Genomic DNA, 21,845 nt, shown 5'->3' with positions numbered 1-21,845 from the left:
AACTACCTGGTGTAATGTATTATTTTTTTATATATTGCTGGATCTGGTTTGCATCTATGTTCCTAAGAAATATTGTAGTTTTCTTGTGCTACTTTTGTGATTTTTAACCAGTATAATTAATATACAGTGTTACAGGAGTTTCAGATGTATTCTTGTACTATTTTTGTATGGTTTCAATAAGAGGATAGTACTGCCTTCATATAATGAGTTGGGAAGTGATTCCACTTTTCTGTTTTCTGAAGAGATTATGAGGAATTGGTGTTGTTTCTCCATTAAATGTTCAACAGAATTCACCAGTGAAACCACTTTGGCCTGGAGTTTTCCCTTTTAGAAGGTATATATGTATATACATATGTATGTATGTGTTTATTTTAAAGATTTTATTTATTTATTGGAGAGGGAGAGAAAGCACAAGAGGGAGAGGCAGACTCCTGCTGAGCAGGAAGCCCGATGTGGGGCTCAATCCCAGGACCCTGGGATCATGGACCTGAGCTGAAGGCAGACGCTTAACTGACTGAGCCACCCACGCACCCTGGAAGGTATAAATTCAATTTCTTTAATAGATAAGACTATCCAGGCTATCAATTTATTATTGAATTAGTTTTGGAAATTTATCCATTTAAGTCATCTTATTTATAAATGTTAATAGATTGGTTTGTGGCAGTCTCTTATTATCATGTTGATATCTGTGGAGTCAGTGGTGATATCCCCGTCACTCCTGGTAATGGCAATTTTTCACTTTCTTTTTTTGCTTTGTCAATCTGACTAGAAGTTTACACATTTTATTGACATTTTCAAAAATATTTATTTTAATATTTATTTGAGAAAGAGAGAGAGAGAATGGGGGAGGGACAGAGGGAAAGGGAGAGAGTCTCAAGTAGACTCCACACTGAGCTCAGAGCCTAATGCGGGGCTCAACTTTACAACCCCTGAGATCACAACCTGAGCTGAAACCAAGAGTTTTCGATGCTTAACCAACTGTGCCACCCAGGTACCCCAATTTTATTGACATTTTAAAGAACTAGATTTTAGTTTTATTAATTTTCTCTATTGTTCTTCCTGCTTTCAATTTCATTGATTTCTGCTCTTTTGTTAGTTTCTTATTTGAAAACTAGTTTAGATTAGTTTTCTTTCTATAGTTTAAGGTAGAGACTTAAATTATTAATTTGATGTCTTTCTTCTTTTCTAAAGCAAGTATTTAGTTGTTAACAGTGGTGTTATAAATGCTATAAATATTCTATTTATATAAATAAAGTGCTATAAATATTCTCTAAGCACTGATCTACACCCAGCCTCCTTAGAGATATGTACTATCAGCTTAACAGACTTTTTACATATCAACTATGCATAGAACATTTTGACATTAACTTTTTAATTGTTACTGATCAGTCTTTTTCTTTCACTTCTGAAATAATTTTAAGATTTTATTTATATATCAGAGAGAGAGAGATCACAAGCAGGGGGGAGTGGCAGAGGGAGAAGCAGACTCCCTGCTGAGCAGGAAACCTGATACAGGACTTGATCCCAGGACCCTGGGATCATGACTAGAGCAGAAGGCAGATGCTTAACTGACCAAGCCGTCCAGGCACCCTCAATTCTGAAATAATTTTCAAACAACAGGAAATACCATTTGTATTCTGAGTTCAGACTTGTTTTTACTCTTATTTGAATATTAAAAGCTTGAAATCAACATAAAAAAACTAGATACTAAAAACATTTAATAATTTTTACCTGAAACTTAAGCTTGCTTTCTCCTCCTTCCCGGTCTCGTCTATGCATATTCACCATTAAGGCTTCATAACAATTCTTCCAATAAAGTGCCATGTCCTCATGACCCTCATAAAATGTATGGGTTTCATACTGCTTCATGTAAGGCACGATCTTATAAATATATACATATACATACAGAAAATTTAACATAGACTTCTATAAAAATGACAACTTAGAAAAATTTCACTCAAAATAGATAAAACTTACATATTTTTCGATGTAAACTTGCCATTCATTTGAACTGCAATATTCTTGAAAATCTTCAAAAAATGAAGAGCTACCATTGGTAAAAGGTAAAGAAGGCAGGTGCAAGTTCATGAAGAGAAGCTCATAGATTTTGGAAACCAGGGTACGGACCAGGGGAATCAGAAATGAGTAGATTTCAGTCTGTTCCTTAATTGACTGACTTAGAACATGTTCCAGCTTCCCTAAAATGTAACATGCTTCATTCTGATTTTCAATCACTTTGGTTTGAAGAAGGGTGTTTAGTTTAGCTGATGCCATTGCACAAACCTGAGGAAACAATATAGGTGAGAACAGAATAAAGCAGACATTTAGCAAAAGTTCTCTGGCTCTTCCTGAAGTTTTTTGTTTTTTTGTTTTTTTAAATCAATTATAAAAGCAGAATATACAGAAAAGGAGGAGTGGATAATTAATCACCCCAACATCCATTATACTCCTTCTTATAGTCTGCAAGGATAAGGGAATGATTCCATCTCTAGTTCCAACAAGTCCTAAAAGATGTAAGCCAAACAGAATATCCAACCACTTTCCACAGTGAGTGGTTCAGGTAACTAATCTTTCAGTCAACTCATGTTGCTGCTTTTGTCACGGATTCATTTGGGGATGGCCTTATCAGTTCAAGTTCAGAACTTTTACTAATAACTGTCAAGAACTGTGAAGGGTCTCAGATTTTGCCTTACCTCCAAGATAATAAGTGAGCCTGCCACAGTTTCAGAGATGCTGGCAGAAAACATGAGACTCCTGGTTCAGAGCCAAAGACCTATAGCAATCCCAACAGCCAGAATATCAGTATTTGCCCTGGTACCCTGAACTGCTATTCCCATGGTGAGAGATAACAGGACTAGATGATGCATGCACACCCAGTGGCTGCAGTATAGGGGAGGAACCCCAAGCATAAGGAACCTAAATCTTCTATGCCAGCTGTAAGTTAGCCTGAACTTTGCCTTGGAGGGAGACACTATCTTTATTATACTAGACAGTAAACAAACCTGCCTTTTGCTCTGAAGGGAGACAGAATCTCTGTCTTCCAAAGTTGTGCACAATACCTGCATCCTCAAGAAGATAGTTCATAACAAAGACATCTAGTGTCTCTATTTATAAGATATGCAGAAACATAAGAGATCCATGAAGAACTGTCTACCAACAGTGACAGTAAGAAGAGGCACTCTCTCTCTTTTTTAAAGATTCCATTTATTTGTTTGAGAGAGAGAGCATGAGCGGGGGAGAGGGACAGAGGAAGAGGGAGAAGCAGACTCCCCGCTGAGCAGGGGCTCCATTCCAGGACTCTGAGATCATGACCTGAGCCAAAGGCAGATGCATAACCAACTGAGCCACCCAGGTACCCCAGAAGCACTCTCTTTATCAGATATAAATGAGGAAGCATGTAGCACCAACTGCTATTGGCAGCATTTTGTGACAAAGGCAGCCAGCTTAAGACAAGCTGACACGAGGGAAAGGAGTGCTGTGAAAATAGCAAATAAATGGAACTGAAGCCTTGATTAAATCATGCCTTAAACTGAACTACAGAATTTTCTATTATCTGAGCCAATAAATCTCCTAAACTCAGTCAATTTGGGTTGATGCTTCTGTTATCTGGAATCAAAGCATTATGATACATAAAGGATAGGTACAAGGGAGACTGAGTCCTTGACAGAAATATCACTATCCTTAAAATTCCCAAGGAAAATACATGTACTAATAAGCCCAGGCAAAGGAATCCTCTGTTATTACCATTAAACGTTGGCCTTAACCCCAACACAGGAAGGTAAATTAGGTCATAAATGGGGTCTCCTTATGTCCAGGCTAAACCTAAGCCATAAAACCATGGTAGGACAAATGATATAAACTATCTCCTTCTCACTTAACACTATGTTACAATGTTGGAACTTATTACTTTCAAAATGAAGAAAACCAAGAGAAAAGAGGAAAAGTATCAGAATCTGACATCACTTCATGATTGTATTTGTTTCAAACGCTAGTCTGAGCTGTATGCACAGCTGTATGCACAGGCCAAGGCAATAAGAGACCTTAGGCAGTCTTTCCACACAAGCCTTAAAAAGGCAAATAGCACTGGAGGAAATAATATCTAAGATGGCTCAAGACTTTAACTTTTGTACCTTTAACTTAAGCTTCTACTGGTGAAACTTTTCTACTCTCCTCAGACTTTCCTCAATCCTTCATTTTAGTCGTTGAATGTGACTAAAGTAACTTAATTCTAATAGAGACCAACAAATACAAGAAAAAAGGACATAAAATCTCATCATCCAGGAAATGCCAATGCTAATAGTTCTGGACTTTTTTGCTATGTGTTTTTTAAAATACTGTTTACATAGAAAGTTGAATATCTAGTGCTTTGTTTTTAACTTAACATCATGGTATTAAATAAACTATAAGCTTATGTATTTATTTAAAATTATAAAGATACCTTTAATGAATACAAGATAATTTATTTGACCACTGTCTTAATTTTGGATACCTACACATACTATATACGGATATATATGACCCCCCTACCTCCACTATAAAGAGTACTGAATTAGGGTCACCTGAGAAATTACAAAAAATACCAATGCCCTAGTTCCTCCATTTTGATATAATTACAAAGGGTGATGCCCCACAAAGGTATTTTTTAAAAAGCTCCTCCGGGTGATTTCATATTCTCATCACTGGCTGAGCTACGACAACTGGGGACAAAATGGAGACCACATGCTGCACTAAATAAATCAACAACTACCTAGTTCTGCTTTAGAGACAAGCTAGGAAATGTTAACATTTATGTGACATCTCCTAGTACTTTTATACTGGCATTTAACTAATAAGTATGAGCAAAACAAAACAAGTTTGTAGCCAGATTGGCGAAGAAGCTCTATTATAACCCCTTTAAGGGGAGAAGTTGCTTTCCCAGCCTTTTATGTTTTTATTCCTGAGAGAATAAAATTAAACAATTAGCTAGTAAAAAATGTGTTAGGTTACTAACTACTGGTAAACAAGATATCTTATCTACAGGTTCTGTACCCTATTTACCTTCAGGTTTTTTTTAATTTAAGTTCAATTTAATTAACATATCCTGTATTATTAATTTCAGAAGTAGAATTTAGTGATTCATCAGTTGCATACAACACCCAGGGCTCATCACTTCACATGCCTTCCTTAATGCCCATCACCCAATTACCCCATCCCCCCCCACCTCCCTTTCAGCAACCCTCAGTTTGTTTCTTATAGTTAAGAGTCTCTTAATGGTTTGCCTCCCTCTGTCAGTTTGTTTCTTATAGTTAAGAGTCTCTTAATGGTTTGCCTCCCTCTGTTACCATCTTATTTGATTTTTCCTTCCCCTCCCCTATGTTCAACTGTTTTTTTTCTTAAATTCCACATGAGTGAAATCATATGGTATTTGTCTTTCTCTGATTGATGTATTTCACTTAGCATAATACTTTCTGTTCCATCCACCTCATAGCAAATGGCAAGATTTCATTCTTTTTGATGTATGAGTAATATTCCATTGTGTGTGTGTGTGTGTGTGTGTGTGTGTGTGTGTGTGTGTGTGTGTATTGTACCTACATATATACCACACCATCTTTATCCATTCATCTGTCGATGGACATCTGGGCTCTTTCCATATTTTGGCTATTGTGGACATTGCTGCTATAAACATTGGGTGCATGTGCCCATTTGAATATTTATTTATCTAGTATTTATACAGCCCTACTATGGGACAGACATTGGATATTTAATGGTAGACAAACTAAACAAATATTTTATTTATGGAAATTTCATCAAAGATAAACACTGAGGGTGACTAAAAGTGGGGGAAAAAAAAAAGAGTCCTCATATCTAAAATAACTACCTGGCATGCTTGCTGCAACTGCTTTAATAGCCATGAGGCTGATACTAATGAAAAAGCCCCCAAAACTATCCTTATTCTACTTCTAGGTAGAGAAAAATGGAATACTACCCATGAACAACTATGTGTACAAAGGTTGTCTGGTACTTTGGATTACTATCTGAGGATATAGTTTTAGTGTGGAATTACTAGACAGAGTGTGATCATTTTTTTAAGTACCTAATTCATATATTTTCAAATTGCATTTGAATGGCTGCACAATTCAAGCTTCCACAATCCATATCAGAAAGCCCATCTTCTTACTTATTTAGCTTTTCTGCATTTTCCATGAACACCTGCTACTTTTATGATTAAGAAAAAAAATCCTATTTTTAAAAAGTTAGTAACATATTACTATTCATATTATCATTATCAAAATATGTTCAATCATCTGAAAAAATATATGTATAGAAAAATATTGACAGTTATTTCTTCTTGGGCTATGGGATGATGGATTATTTTCTTCTCTTCATGTTTCTGTGTATTTTCCATAATGAGCACATGTTACTTTTACAATTAGAAAAAAATACCCAATGAAAACTATGACCTTTCGAAAATATAGCAACCTTATGGAATTTTAATCTCTCCATGTTCTCATCAACATTACAGTAAGTTTATGTATATTAGAAACCATCCCCACCCCTACCAAATACTTAAAATTCCAGTATCAAAAGAAAATAAAAAGGACCAGGTAAATAGCAATGGGATACATGTTATGATTAATCCAGGCCAGGTTCTCCAATGTAAATAGAAAGATGACAGACTAAAATTCATGTGGAACTTTTCCAACCTTTAAAATTTTTAATTAAAAATAGAAATAATTAAAGTTCCTTGGGCCCATATTTTATTTATCTATATTTTGACAACCTAACACAATGCTCATACTTGGTGGGTATTCAGTGTTTGATGAATTAAAAAAATATGAGATATAATGTAAAACTGTAGATTAATAAAGAAACAGAAAAAGATTTTGAAAGAAACAGAAAAGAATTTTCCTAAAAATATAAGACTTATACTGCACATGTACAAAAACATGTATAAATCGGCTAGGCCTAGTTACATTAAATATAGATGATATGAGTAACATCTCTTTGTATAAGCTATGTATAAATCCTTTAAAAAGTTAAAATTATACTGAGTCATATACATCAGCAAGAAACAATCAATGAGCTGCCTCTGAAACCTTTTTCTGATTAATAAAACTGAAACTAGAGGGAAATCATGGATATTTTTGGAACTAATAAAAAATTAAAATACTGAAAATTTATTATCATTTAGTCATTACACAAATAACTTCTATGCTGCATGCAAAGTATAGAAAATAATGCAAAAGAATTGACAAACCTGCAAATTTCCCCTTCCAATGAATCCTAGAAGCAACTGGATTTGAATTTGAGGCAGTTTTGCCCATACTTGACCTTCAGAATACCAAACTGACAGACCATCGAAGAGTAGCATCAGATTGTCTAAAAGCTATCACAAGGGAAAAATTGAGAAATAAAAACATTCTGTTTTAAAGTCTACTGATGAGTTTTCCCCAAGAGTAATGCATATCATAAATATTTCAAAACTACCTCAATGTTCAATTGGTAAAAGGCAAAAGAATTATCCTAGTAATAACTAACAAAGTTGGTTAACTATCACATTTTATCCATGTTTGTTCTGATTAAATATTAATGCTCTAAAAAGAGGGAGTACAAAATTTTTTTTGTTGAATAAAGTCCTTGACTACCAGAAAAATAATATCAAAGAATTATTACTGCACCTTCTCAGTCCACATGTTTGAATTAACAAGGCCCTCTGACTGCAGAAAGTCCTGTATGATCAGGATGAGTCGGGAGGCATTTTCAGCAGTTACTGGATTTGTTTTTGATTCTCTGTTTTCTGTGACTGTCCATTCTAACATGTTCTGTAGCAAACTAAGGGCAAAACAAAATCGTCTTAAAATCATTTTAAGTTTAGAAAAATAGTAAAACATGAAAAAAAACCCAGTTATTCATTAATATGTCTGTAAAGATATACTATCATTGGCAGGGATCAGAGGACATTTAATAACAATGAAGCAGCTTTTTAATCTCTGAAGTATCTATCTTTAATAAACATAATACAAAAGGCAAAGTAAAAGCTATCGTTTTATTTAACTATAAAAAAGCTATTGAAATAATTCAAATTCCAGTCTCTATGAGGTAACTTAAAAGTTTCTTTAAAGCTGGAAATTGGGAAGGTAAGAAAAGAAAGCTTTATTATGTCTCACAGAGGGTCTAGCCCTGCAGAGAACTCTAAATGCTTTAGAGAAGTAATTTTAATGAAAATACTACTTGCTTCCCTCAGCATGGAAACTCTCAAACTTGGACAAGACTGCAGAACACAATACACCAAATGCTTAGATATTACAAAAACTAGTTTAAACAAGGAATATATAATCACTGAAGCCCAAACTAAAGATTTAAATCTCCTCACACTTTTGGATTTCTCTCTAGATTCCACTAAAATGGTAACAGAGAGGAAAAGGGGCTGAGCACGAAGTTTTTCCTTTTCTCTCACTACACCCACTGAATCCTGAATAAATGTTCAATAAAAAATACTATTTTAGACTCCCATCCACTCCCAAAGGAAAGAGTAATTCACCAACTGAATGCTTACATTAATTTTATTTCATCTGAGGGTCGAAGTAATTCACTGGATATTCCTGGTTTAGTTAGTGCTGAAAACACTTGCCCCCGTTCAATCCAAGTACCATTATCAGACTTTTCTAGTCCCTTACACATTACATAGTTCAAAATATTTGTCAGTAACTGAAGAAGCTCCTCCTCACATCTCTATAAAAAAGATAAACTAATATTAAATTATTGGAAGGAGGTGGTATTAAAAGCACACAAAAAGAACCATCACATATACTGACTGTAATCATTTAACATATTTTTAAAGTGTCTTGATAAACCCGGAATTTTGCTAAGTAGGTCCTAGAGATATGAGGATGAATAAGACACCTGCTTTCCTCAAGATATAATTTAGTGACTTCTAGGTTTCCAAAATCTTACATCATGAGACTTAGAACATGAATATAATATGAAACTGTTAATAATTACACATTCCTAAGGGTTAGAAGTATATAATAGACATGTGAAAATAAAAAGAGCATTTGAACAAATTAGGAATTTTACCTCTTGGCTTTCAAGTAAAGAGAAGTCATCACCAAACCCTGGATCACTTATGACGCTGCTCTCTTTGTCAGACTGCACAGAAAATGATTTAGTAGATTCTATTGGGGATGGCGTGCTAGGCAGGCTGTCTGGCATGTGACTTCCACTGTCACTCAGTTCACATGAGTCTATTCCACTGAGATCTAAACTCAAATGTGAAGGGTTATTATTCCAGAATTCTTCTTGATTCTCTGATTTGAAAGATAATTCTCCCACAGAACTATCTTCTTGAAATAATGGTGTGTGTGAGTCTAGAGAGTGTCTATCCTCTAAACTCCACTGATCTGAAGACACATTAGCTGAGGCAAAAGAGTTGATTTTTTCCTCATCGATCTTTTCATCAAAGTTCCTCTTAATATCTTCAGCTGAGAAATTTTTAACACTGTCTTTCATTGAAACAGCCCTACTGTGCTTATGGAGAGTATTTCCATTTTCAAAATTTGTTTTTAAAAAAAGCCTAACTAAAGTGTCTTGCCAACCCCACTTGTTGAGATATTTGATGTGCTTGCATCTGGCTGGGACTTGCAAAATCTGTAAAATCTGCAAAGATTAAGAATACAAAATTCATCAAAAAGTACACAGTACTTCACATCAAAAACATTTTCTTTTCAGTTATCTTAGAAACAAAGTAATTTAATGAGAAACTGTGGGAAGACATACTTTCAAAAGATTATGTTCTTAACTGGATTATAAACTATCTGTAGGGTACACACTGTGTTTTTAACTAATCTGCATATATTACTCATTGTACAGAGTACTTAAATATTTGCTGAAAGATAAAAAAGGGAAAAAAATGATCCATCACATGTCAACATACTCATGTTACTAATTTAATTTGATCAGAGAGAAAATATAAATAGAATGAAGGTATATATAAAATGTAATAAAGTTATATCCTCTCAACTAAACACTTTCCATGAGCCTACTACATTTGTTTAGCAAATACTGAATACATACTGTGTACCAGGCCCCTCCTGGCCCTAGGGTTAAGGGAGTAAATAAGATACACAGATACTTTAATAGAACCTAGATCTCCCAAGAATGCTTCCCCATCTCATTTTTTTTCCAGGCAAAGTTAATGGTTGCTTTTGCAAAACATTTTTTTTTCCATTAACTCTATGTTGTACAAACACTAATTCCAACAAGATGGATGCTGCTATTTAGCTGGAAAAAGAAACTGAAATTAAAGAATAGACACTGACATGTCAATGTGTATGATCTCTATTATCCAACTGATTCCACATTTTTTTTTTTTTGGATTAAAACAAGTTCTCAAACACTGTCAGATATTCAGTTAAGATCTTTAAGACATTTTTCTCACAAAGCCATAAACTTCTGTGTAGATGGAAAGAATTTCTGCTCCCAGTATTTGGAGAATCTCTTTTATCTGTAACTCTGACAAGTGTCATAGGAGATGAATAATGTTGGTAGGGACTTCACTAGCACGGGCTCTAATGCATGCTGATGCTGATATAGTAAGCAACAAGTCACAGTGAGTCACAATGACGTGAAGCTCCTTTCCTCACTAATGCTATATCGGTGAGCTACCATTACTCTACTGATGGAGAATATCAATTTTTTTCCTTAGTAAAGAAATTTTCATGATTTCATGACTTAAAAGTTCCATAAAATAAGATTTATTTTATGTCTACTTTATATAAATGTAATGAATAAAAACTAGGCTGCACTGAAGCTGTTTCAAACTGAAAGGAAAGGATCAATCTATATAACCTGCTAAAGAACAATATCCCAAAATCCATCAAAATGTGGTATGGAATACACTCTGACACAGCAATTCCATTTCATTGATTATATCCTACAGACGTATTACCAAAACCAGGTAAAAATATATGTAAAAAAGTTCTTAACAGAAGTTTAACACAGAAAAACAGGAGACAACCTAAATGTCCATGAACAGGGAACCAGGTAATACTTTATACAATAGCCACAGAATAAAAACTATACACAGCTGTTAAAGAGAAAAATATACAACCAGACTTACTGATGGAAAAATACAATAACATAATTAGGGACTAAAATTAAAAAGAAAACCAAGGAAGCAAATTAAATAGGTCAGTGATTGCTAGTGGAAGAGAGAGAAGGCTATAATCAGGAAGAAGCACATAGGATAACTATTTCCTGACTTAGTTAAAGGGATGCATTGAAGGCAAGTCACTGTTACTTTTCCATAAAGTTCAAAAGATTCAGAAATTCTAAAATATGGTATATGAATTTGAAATGGTCATAATCATTGAAGATTTTTGACAAAAAAACCTATTCTCTTATAATAAATTTTTTACTGTGGAAAGGGAATATTTCCAGGAGACCATGTAAAGCTAAGAACACATTTTTATGATGATTTTATAATTACATGAAGTTAATTCACCTCAAAAAACAAAATTACTTATTTATAAAATTGTGTTAAATAACAGAAATTAAAACTTATACCCGGTGTAAAATACTCAATATGAAAGTTGTTCACAGTATAACAATACTGTCATTTTTAAAGTGTATCTTAAAAGTTTACTAACCTTTCTGCAGATAACCACCCTGACATTTATATGTGTTCTGTGAGATATATATACCACAGACAACAGATCTTTGAAATTAATAGCAGGATCTATGGTGGGAAAAAATAAAGTTAAAATTAAATTCCAGAGATAGCCAAAGAAAGAACTGTGAGTGCTAGTTAGATAATAAAATAATTGTTTCATTTTTATTTTTCTTGCTGTCAATAATAGATATCCTTTTTTTTTCTAGCTTTACTGAGATATAACTGCCATAAAACAGTGTATAAATTTAAGGTGTACGACATGATGATCTGATATATGTACATACTGCAAAATAATTACCACAGTAAGGTTAGTTAACATCCATCACTTCATACAGTTACCATTTTCCTTTTGTGGTAAACTTTTAAGATCTGCTCTCTTAGCAACTTTCAAGTATATAATATTAACTATAGTCACTATGTTGCACATTAGATCCCCAGAACTTATTCATCTTATAACTGTAAGCTTGTACCCTTTGACCACCTTCACTCATTTGCCCCCACCCCCAGCCCCGGCAACTACCAATCTACTGTCTCTAGAAGGTTGGGTTTTTTTTTTTTTTTTTAAGATTTTATTTATTTGACACACAGAGAGAGATAGTGAGAGCAGGAACATGAGCAGAGAGAGTGGGAGAGGGAGAAGCAGACTCCCCGCCGAGCAGCGAGCCCGATGCGGGGCTTGATCCCAGGACCCTGGGATCATGACCTGAGCTGAAGGCAGATGCTTAACAACTAAGCCACCCAGGCACCCCAGTAGGTTGGTTTTTTTAATTTCACCTATAAGTGAGACCATATAGTATTTGTCCTTCTCTGACTTATTTCACTTAGCAGCATAATGCCCTGCAGGTTCTTCTGTTACAAATGGTTGAATAATATTTTTTTTTAAGATTTTATTTATTTGAGAGAGAGCACGCACAAGCATGGGGAGGGGCGGCAGAGGGAGAGAGAAAAGCAGACTTCCAGCCAAGCAGGGAGCCCGATGTGGGGCTCGATCCCAGGAGGCCGGGATCATGACCTGAGCCAAAGGCAAATGCTTAATCGACTGAGCCACCCAGGTGCCCCTGAATAATATTCTATATACGTGTGTGTGTGTCTGTGTGTACACACACAAACACTTACTTTATGCACTCATCCATCAGCAGACATTTAGGTTGTTTCTAGGTCTTGGCTGTTATAAATGATCCTGCAATGAACATGGGGATGCAGGTAACTCTTCAAGACAGTGATTTCATTGTCTTTGGATATATAACTAGAAGATGGATTGTTGGATTATATGATAGTTCTATTTTTAATTTTTGGAGGAACCTCCATACTGTTTTCCACAGTGGCCACACTAATTTACATTCCCAGCAACAGGGCACAAGGGTTTCCCTTTCTCCGTATCTTCAACAGCACTTGTTATCCTTTGTCTTTTTGGTAATAGCGATCTTAACAGGTGACGTGCTATCTCCTTCTGGTTTTGATTTACATTTCCCTTATGATTAGAGATGTGGAGCATCTTGTCATCTACCTACTGGTTTTTTGTATGTCTTTGCAAAAATGTCTATTCAGGCCCTTAGCTCATTTTTTTTTTTAATTCTAGTTAGCTGACATACAGTTCAATACTGGTTCCAGGAGTAGAGTTCAGTGGTTCATCATTTACATGTAACACCCAGTGCTCATCATAACAAGTGCCCTCTTTAATACCCATCACCCATCTATCCCATCCCCCACCCACCTCCCTCCGTCAACCCTCAGTTTGTTTTCTAAGCTAAGAGCCTCTCATGATTTGTTTCCCCGTCTCTTTTCTTCCTCCCTCCTGTTCATCCGTTTTGTTTCTTAAAATTCCACATATGAGTGAAATCATATGGTATTTGTCTTTCTCTGACTGACTTATTTCACTTAGCATAATACACTCTAGCTCCAACCACGTCATTGCAAACAGCAAAATTTCACTTTTTGATGGTTGAATAGTATTCCATTTTGTGTGTACACACACACACACACACACACACACACTTCTTTATCCATTCATCAGTTGTTGGGCATTTCGGCTCTTTTTATGGTTTGGCTATTGTTGATAATGCTGCTATAAACATCAGGGTGCACATATCCTTCTAAATCAGTATTTTAGTACCCTTTATGTAAATACCTAGTAGTGCAATTGCTGGATTGTAGGGTGGTTCTATTTTTAACTTTTTGAGGAACCTCCATACTGTTTTCCAGAGTGGCTGCACCAGTTTGCATTCCCACCAACAATGCAAGAGGGTTCCTGTTTCTCTGCATCCTTGCCGACACCTATTGTTTCCTGTGTTGTTAATTTTAGCTATTCTGACTGGTGTGAGGTGGTATCTCATCATGGTTTTGATTTGTATTTCCCTGATAAGTGATGTTGAGCACCTTTTTATCCGTCTGTTACCCATCTGTATGTCTTCTCTGGAGAAATGCCTATTCATGTCTTCTGCCCATTTCTTAACTGGATTATTTGTTTTTTGGGTGTTTAGTAAGTTCCTTACAGATTTTGGATACTAACCCTCATCATTTGCAAATATGTTCTACCATTCCATAGGCTGCCTTTTAGTTCTGTTGATTGTTTCCTTTGCTATGCAGAAGCTTTTATCTTGATGAGGTCCCAAAAGTTCATTTTTGCTTTTGTTTTCTTGCTCCCAGTGATGTGTCTAGTACCTTGCTCATTTTTTAATTGGATTTTTTTGCTACTGTGTTGTATGATTTCCTTATATATTTTAGATATTAACCCCCTCTCAGATATTTGGTTCACAACTATTTTCTCCCACCCTGTATACTGCCTTTTCATTTTGTTGATGGTTTTTCTTGCTGTGCAGAAGCTTTTTAGTTTGATAAAGTCCCACTTCTTTATTTTTGCTTTTACCACTTGTGCTTTTAGTGTCATTGCCAAGACAGATGTCAAGGACTTTCCCTCATGTTTTCTTCTAGGAGGTACATGGGTCAGGGCTTACATTTAAATCTTTAATTCATTTCAAGTTAATTTTTGTGAGTGGTATAAGATAAGGGTCTATTTTCATTCTTTTGCATATGAATATCCAGTTTTCCCAATACCATTAATTGAATATACTATTTTTCCCCAACTGAGTATTCTTGGGTCCCTTGTCAAATATTAGGTGACCAAATATATATGGTTTTATTTCTAGGCTTTCAATTCTGTTCCACTGGTCTATATGTGTTTTTATGCTAGTACCATACTGTTTTGATTACTATAACTTTATAGTGTAGTTTGAAATCAAGAACTGTGATGTTTCCAGCTATCTTCTCCTTTTTCAAGTTCTTTCTCAAAGAATGAACTGTGGGTAATAGTTATATAAATGCTGACATAACTGTCTCATTTAAAATAAGGATTATAGAGGGGCTCCTGGGTGGCTCAGCTGATTAACCAGCTAATTTAACTCAGGTCACTATCTCAGGGTCCTGGGATCAAGCCCTGTGTCAGGGAGCCTGCTTGAGGATTCACTCTCCCTCTCCTTGCCCCTCCCCCCATTCGTGCACTCTAAAATAAATAAATCTTTAAAAAAATAAAATAAGAATTATAGATATGTTTAAATTTTACAAAGAAAATAGATTTAGAATATTTGACAGCCTCCTGAGTAAGCCCTAAATAACTGCTCTTTTCTTTTGGTTGCCTGAACACACTATCCATACTGTTTTGTTCTTGTATTATTAATCTTTTTATGTACATATCTTATATGTTATGTCCTTATCAATGAGAAGATAAACCATTTAAACAAAGAACCTTATTTTATACCTTTTGAACCCTTAGCATCTGACATAAACACTAGTTTGTAGTAAGTACTAAAAAAGTTTTATTAAAAAAAAATGAGAAACTAAGAAGATTATCTGAAAGAATATCTGAAATTAAGGATTTAAGCTCCCCAAAGAAAAAGAATGTTTTGTGTGTATTTTCTCTAGCATCCTTTTCTTATTACAGAGGACTCAATTATTTACTGATCAATCAATAAACAATTACTGAAGGCCTACCAATTAAGGCACTATGCTATGCCCTGGGGAGACAAAAACAAAAAAGGTAAGTAAAAAATAGTACCCAAAAAAAGCCCTGCTGAATCAAATAATAGGTAATTTAAAAACCTGAGGAAGAAAAGGGAAAACAACCCTTTAGAAAAAAAACTGAGAACCATCAAATAGAATTATGCTACTATGAAGACCATTTCTTAAATATATCAGTATTATCAGCCTTAGTCATACCTGTATTTATAATCTGATTGATGAGGCTTTTAATGAGAGAGGTATTAATGGGTGCTTCATTAAGAAGAAGTCCCAATCCTGAATAGCCAACTTCTCGGAGCCGAATACGTTGTTTACTTCGTTCATAAACATTTGTGCATTTCAACATTTGTTCCATAACCTGGTCACAGCAGTAATATATACTTCTCAATACAGAGAACTAAGAACATTCTGTCACTTAAGTTAATATTGAATATAATGTTACTGTACAAGCATAATTTTGGAGCATCATTTTATTCCTTAAGTGTAACAAACAAACAAACCCAGAAGTAACAGAGAGGAATACTCCGTATTATACTCTCATTAAAAAATAGATTTAAGAAGAAATTGAACTAAAATGCATTTGTTTAAATAATATGTTTAAAACTGTAGTTTACATATATTTCTTGCAGATCAAAGAAATAACTTAAAACTTCCTTTTTAATGGCTAAGGCTTAGATAGAAACAAGCCCTATAGCCTCCATGAAAAACAAAAGTATGTTATGAAAGAGAAAAAGATACTTCAAGATCAATCTAGTAATTTATGTAACATTTATGTAACAGTTATCAAAATATTTTTCAAGAACAAGGAAACATTTTGTGAAGCACATCCATATGCCAAAATGGGAGAATGATTTAGTAATCCCATACTTTTTGAAGTGAGATCGTTTTAAAAGTGACATACTGAAACCCTATGGAAAGGGTAATTTTGGCAGAATAATATGATGAACAATCCACAATTTGGAGAAATTAACATTTAATCTCCATACAGGAACATTTGTTTGGGCAGATACTTTAAAGAGCAGCCTCAGGTGTCATCATAATTAATACTCAGGAGAGACTATGCCAGATCATTTTTATTGCACCTTTGTTTCCCAAAGTTTAGGGATTCCAAACATAGGCAATCCAAACTTGACCCCACATGTAGACATTATGATGTAACACTAATGATATAAGAGGAAACAAATGTCACAGGCGCATCAGACATAATGAATAAGTAGAAATATGACTAACTTTTTTTTTTTTTTTTAAACAAAAAGGTGAAGTGGGTGAAGCTCAAAGTGACTACTTTGGATAGCTCAACAATATATTCATTATCCTTTGGCAAGTTACTAACCTCCTGGCCTCAGATTCTTTATCTGTAAAATGGGACTAATAATATTCACTTCATAAAGTTTTTGAAAGGACTAAGTTAGCTAATATATGAAGAATGTTTACTGCCTGACAAATACTGGGTACTACATAAGGTTAGTGATTATAATTAACTGCTAAAATGTCTGACCTGCCACACAGACCCACAGTTAAGTCAAAAGAAAGATGACATAAAATTAGTGAAAGGGAATGGGAGGTACAGGCTTCTAGTTATGAAATGAGTAAGTCACAGGAATAAAAGGTAAGAGCACAGAGAATAAAAGGTAGTCAGTGATATTGTAATAACATTGTATAGTGACAGATGGTTGCTACACTTGCGGTGAGCATAGCATAATGTATAAACTTGTAGAATCACTATGTTGTACACTTGTGTATCAATTATACTCAAATTAAAAAAATGTTTTTTAAAAAAAGGCAAAAAAGGGAAATGAGAGGTTTTATACTGAGGATGATATAAGAAGGTGGATTTTCCACTAAACTGATCAGATTACAATATGATTAGTTTTTAAATGTTCAAAACATGAAAAATATATATCAAAACAGACTGAAGAATTAATTAATTAATTAATTCATTAATTTTTAATGTAGGCTTCATGCCCAACATGGAGCCCAACACAGGGCTTGAACCCATGACCCTGAGATTGAGACCTGAACTGAGATCAAGAGTTGGACACTTATCCTACTGAGTCAGCCAGGTACCCCTACAACAATTTAAAATTAGAGTAGATATGAAAAAAGAATTTACATTCATAAAATGGATATTTACAAATAAAATCATATACTCACAAATGTCCCCAAATATAAAGATGCTTAAGAAATGTTTGTACCTTAAAAACTATTTCTCTTAGTCTGTCAGAGTACTTCTGATTTAAGAGCAAGGCATAAAGTATGTCAGCATTTCCTGGTTCAAACAGCAGTAAGAAAAGCTGACCTCTAGTGGGGCTGGTACAGAGGAGACTGAAGAGCATATCCAAAATTCCGAAGAGCTTTTAAAATTAAACAACACAAAACAAACAATCACACTCATATATGGAAGCACAAATAAAGTGATAAACCACTAACAGTTACTTAAACTAAATCCTATATACACTCATGTTTTAGAGCTTAACTGAATGGTCTGATGTCTTCTGAAATAGCCCTGCCTCTTACCACCATTATGCTTTTAGCTTATTTCTTTTTGTATATCCTCTCAATATGCATATTCACCTACTGAGCCATACCTATATTGCTTTAGCCACATAAAAAGCCATGTCTTCCATAAAGCCTTTCCTGGTCTCCTCAACATGCAATACTCTCCTATGAAAACCTCATAGGACTTTGTTTCTCTCTTATAGCTATTATCATAGTCTTTTTTTGTTTGTTTCATAATTATTTATAAACCTCTCTAATCCACCCTTGCCTCTGTTAGGCTAAGAGAATGCTAATTCATTCATTATAACATACCTATAATATCTAGTATTACTCTATGTATACAGTAAGCTTTCAATAAATACCTCGTTGACTGAATTGACCAAGAAAATATCACTGGCAATGAATCACAGTGGGTGACAACACAGCTATCATGAAATAAGATGGTTACTGGTTACTCTAGATAAAAAGAAGCTTCTGAAGTAGTCTAACCTTACAGGGAAATAGCTTAACTCATCTATGTAATATCAATTATGAAGTCATGTAATATCTAAGTACACAAAGAATACTTCATCAAAGAGCTAAAATATTTGAATCAACGTAAATTAAGGACACTAAAGTTTGGTGTTGAGAGTGGTGTACAGAAAGAGCACAGAAATAGCAGTAAATACACCTGGGTTCTATCCCCAGGTCTGTCAGCGCTCTGACTTTTTAAGTCACCTAATCTATCTGAATATGTACTCCAAATGTGCAAGTGGGAAGATCAATTCCTGGTCTGTATAGTTTACATCAGTGGTTCTCAAATTTTATCATGCACCATAATCACCTGGAAGGCTTAGTTCAGTAAGTATGCATTTATAACAAGTTCCCAGGTAAATCTGGTCAGGAACCATACACTGAGAACCATTGTCTTAAAGAGTAGCTCTGAGGTATAAATGAAAAATGTATGTAAAAGTATCTAAAAATAGAAATATAATTTACTCTTTATGAAAAATTTTTATGAACCTATGTTAAAATTCATGTTAGAAATCTGCCCAGTACCTTTGATGATAGGTAAATATACATGATGTAGTCTATGAAAACAGGCTTCAGAACTGTCAGAACAATTATTTCCAGATACTACTTTCTAGCTAACTAAAATATTTTATTGTATTGCCGTCTATTTTATTAAACTTTCAGTTAGGAGATTAAAATTTACTTCTTTAACTGCATAATACTGTATTTCACATAATAAACATTTTACTGTTAAAATATGTTTAATATATGTGGGGCGCCTGGGTGGCTCAGTTGGTTAAGCGACTGCCTTCAGCTCAGGTCATGATCCTGGAGTCCCAGGATCGAGTCCCGTATCAGGCTCCCTGCTCAGCAGGGAGTCTGCTTCTCCCTCTGACCCTCCCCCCTCTCATGTGCTCTCTCTCTCTCTCTCATTCTCTCTCTCAAATGAATAAATAAAATCTTTAAAAAAAATAAAAAAATATGTTTAATATATGTGTAATTTTAAAAGGAGATGAGATAGCAACTTAAGTGTGAAAAAGAAAAAACAGACTTTTCTTGGGCATAATACCTGTTCTTCTTCATTGATAGCAGCTATGTAACCCATAATACTCTGTATCTCTTCATGAGTTCCACCTTTGCACAGAAAATATTTAATTAGTCCATACAAAGAAGTCCTTATTGTTCGAACGTCATCTAGAGACAGCTCACTATATTTACAATCACTCCTGAAAGAGAAAGTAAAAGTACAAGAATTGAAATATGAAATGTTTACATTTTAGTGCCTTTTTGTACAGAAGAATTCATAGTTTAAAAAAAAAGATGCTTCCATGTAATTATCAGAATTCATGGTATCTTTGTTTTCTTTTTCCTTTTAAGGAAAACCTTGGGTTTCAATGACAAAGATATAAATAGTTAAAACAGCTTATATTTAAACAACAGTAAGTGGCAGACATAATTTTAAGTGCCTTACATGTTATTAATGCATTTAGTTTAATCCTCAAAATAAACATAGGTTTATTATCTCCTTGTCACAGAGAAGAAAATTTAAGCACAGAAAAGTTAAGTTGCCTATAGCCAGACAATTAATGAAACACAAGATTCAAACCCAATCTATGCGATCCACTGTTCATCATCTTAACCTCCACACTTTCTTGTCTTTCTTAAGTTAAAGGATATTAGAATTTATCAATAATCTAAACAGCCCAAGCAACCAGCAGGCAGAAAACAATATCAAACTAAGAAGGAGCAAGGACATCATACCCATAATAAATCCTAAGTGTATCTAGGAGAAACTGCACACCATACTTCTTTCGGAAAACTCTCCTGCTGTCTTTGATGATGGTGGAAAGATACTGTATATGACCTAAAATACAAAGTTCACTCTTAAATAAACACCTAAAATAAAATCCCACAGGTAGTTATAAATTTCTAAAACAAATGTAAAATTTGATCCAACAGACTGCTCTCACCAATTCGAAAGGGAAAATCTCCACGGTTCCAAATACGGAAGTCAAAGAGTAAATACTGATACATTTGCTGCAGGAGCTGTATATTTTTCTCTAATGATACCTGTTCAATTAGTAACTGAATTGCCATCAGTACATTAACATCCATCAAGGAGCTTGGCACCTGAAATCCAAACAGATAAGGGTTCTGTATATTTCAATTATCATTAAGCTACATTTAATTTCAAGTGATTAATTCAGAACATCACTATATGAGAATCTCAGTTACAAAAATATAAACAACTTAAACTTTAATTTTCCAATGTACACTAGAACATATTTTCCTAATGTCATATTCCTAAAACACTCTTAATCAAATATCCCAAATACCAATACTAACAAAGTCCTATATATTAAAGATTATATACTATTATATAAGATGAGTAATTCTTGTAAAAAGGTGATTCCAAAGTAGGCTTTAAAAATCTGCTTGTGAGGGGCGCCCGGGTGGCTCAGTCATTGAGCGTCTGCCTTCTGCTCAGGTCATGATCCCAGGGTCCTGGGATCGAGCCCCGCCTCGGGCTCCCTGCTCAGGAAGCCTGCTTCTCTCTCTCCCACTCCCCCTGCTTGTGTTCCCTCTCTCGCTGTGTCTCTTGTCAAATAAATAAATAAAATCTTTAAAAAAAATAAATAAAAATTAAAAAAAATAAAAATCTGCTTGTGAAATAAAATTACATCCACTAATATAACTGAAACCATAATAGCGTTATTTAAAAAAACATTTACTTAGGAAGAAGAAAAACCCTAAAGACAAACTGCTAATTACAATCATTAGCCACATCTACAAATGTTAAACTAGCTCACCTTCTGAAGTAAGGCACCAAGAGTGGCAACTCCATGAGAGTGAATAAGATTGTCCTGGTTGATAGGGTGTCTTTGAATAAAGTGTTTCACAATCAAGATAAATGTTGCAATTAAATTTCTTTCTAATCTTGACTCTGAGGAATTGTGAACATGTCATTAATTATCATAATTAATCACTTTTACATCACATTTTTTATGTTATAATGCATACTGTAACAAAGAAGAAATCTGAGCAATTTGCTTCCAAAGGTCACTTGCAGAGAAAGCAGTGACTGCATATCATATACTTACATACACATGCAAATATTTTCTCTACCATAAATTTAGCAATTCTGTCATATTTCCACTAATAGTACAAACTAAGGATAGTCAAGAGTAAA

General features: G+C 34.5%; 1 protein-coding gene across 1 annotated transcript in view; it reads right to left on the bottom strand.

Annotated features, from left to right (window-relative positions):
- The window catches only part of NBEAL1 (neurobeachin like 1), a 197,233-nt gene that overhangs the window by 97,883 nt on the left and 77,505 nt on the right, over window positions 1-21,845 (bottom strand). The window contains 13 exon segments of the mRNA XM_027589436.2: window positions 1,732-1,881; window positions 1,978-2,283; window positions 7,238-7,366; window positions 7,659-7,812; window positions 8,537-8,712; window positions 9,058-9,636; window positions 11,628-11,716; window positions 15,863-16,022; window positions 17,860-18,018; window positions 19,725-19,881; window positions 20,417-20,519; window positions 20,626-20,785; window positions 21,466-21,599. Of these exon segments, the coding sequence (XP_027445237.2) occupies window positions 1,732-1,881; window positions 1,978-2,283; window positions 7,238-7,366; window positions 7,659-7,812; window positions 8,537-8,712; window positions 9,058-9,636; window positions 11,628-11,716; window positions 15,863-16,022; window positions 17,860-18,018; window positions 19,725-19,881; window positions 20,417-20,519; window positions 20,626-20,785; window positions 21,466-21,599 (2,456 nt within the window).

The sequence above is a fragment of the Zalophus californianus genome, chromosome 3 (genome assembly GCF_009762305.2).
Source record: "Zalophus californianus isolate mZalCal1 chromosome 3, mZalCal1.pri.v2, whole genome shotgun sequence".
Taxonomy (NCBI): domain Eukaryota; kingdom Metazoa; phylum Chordata; class Mammalia; order Carnivora; family Otariidae; genus Zalophus; species Zalophus californianus.
This window is presented reverse-complemented; position numbering and strand designations above follow the sequence as displayed.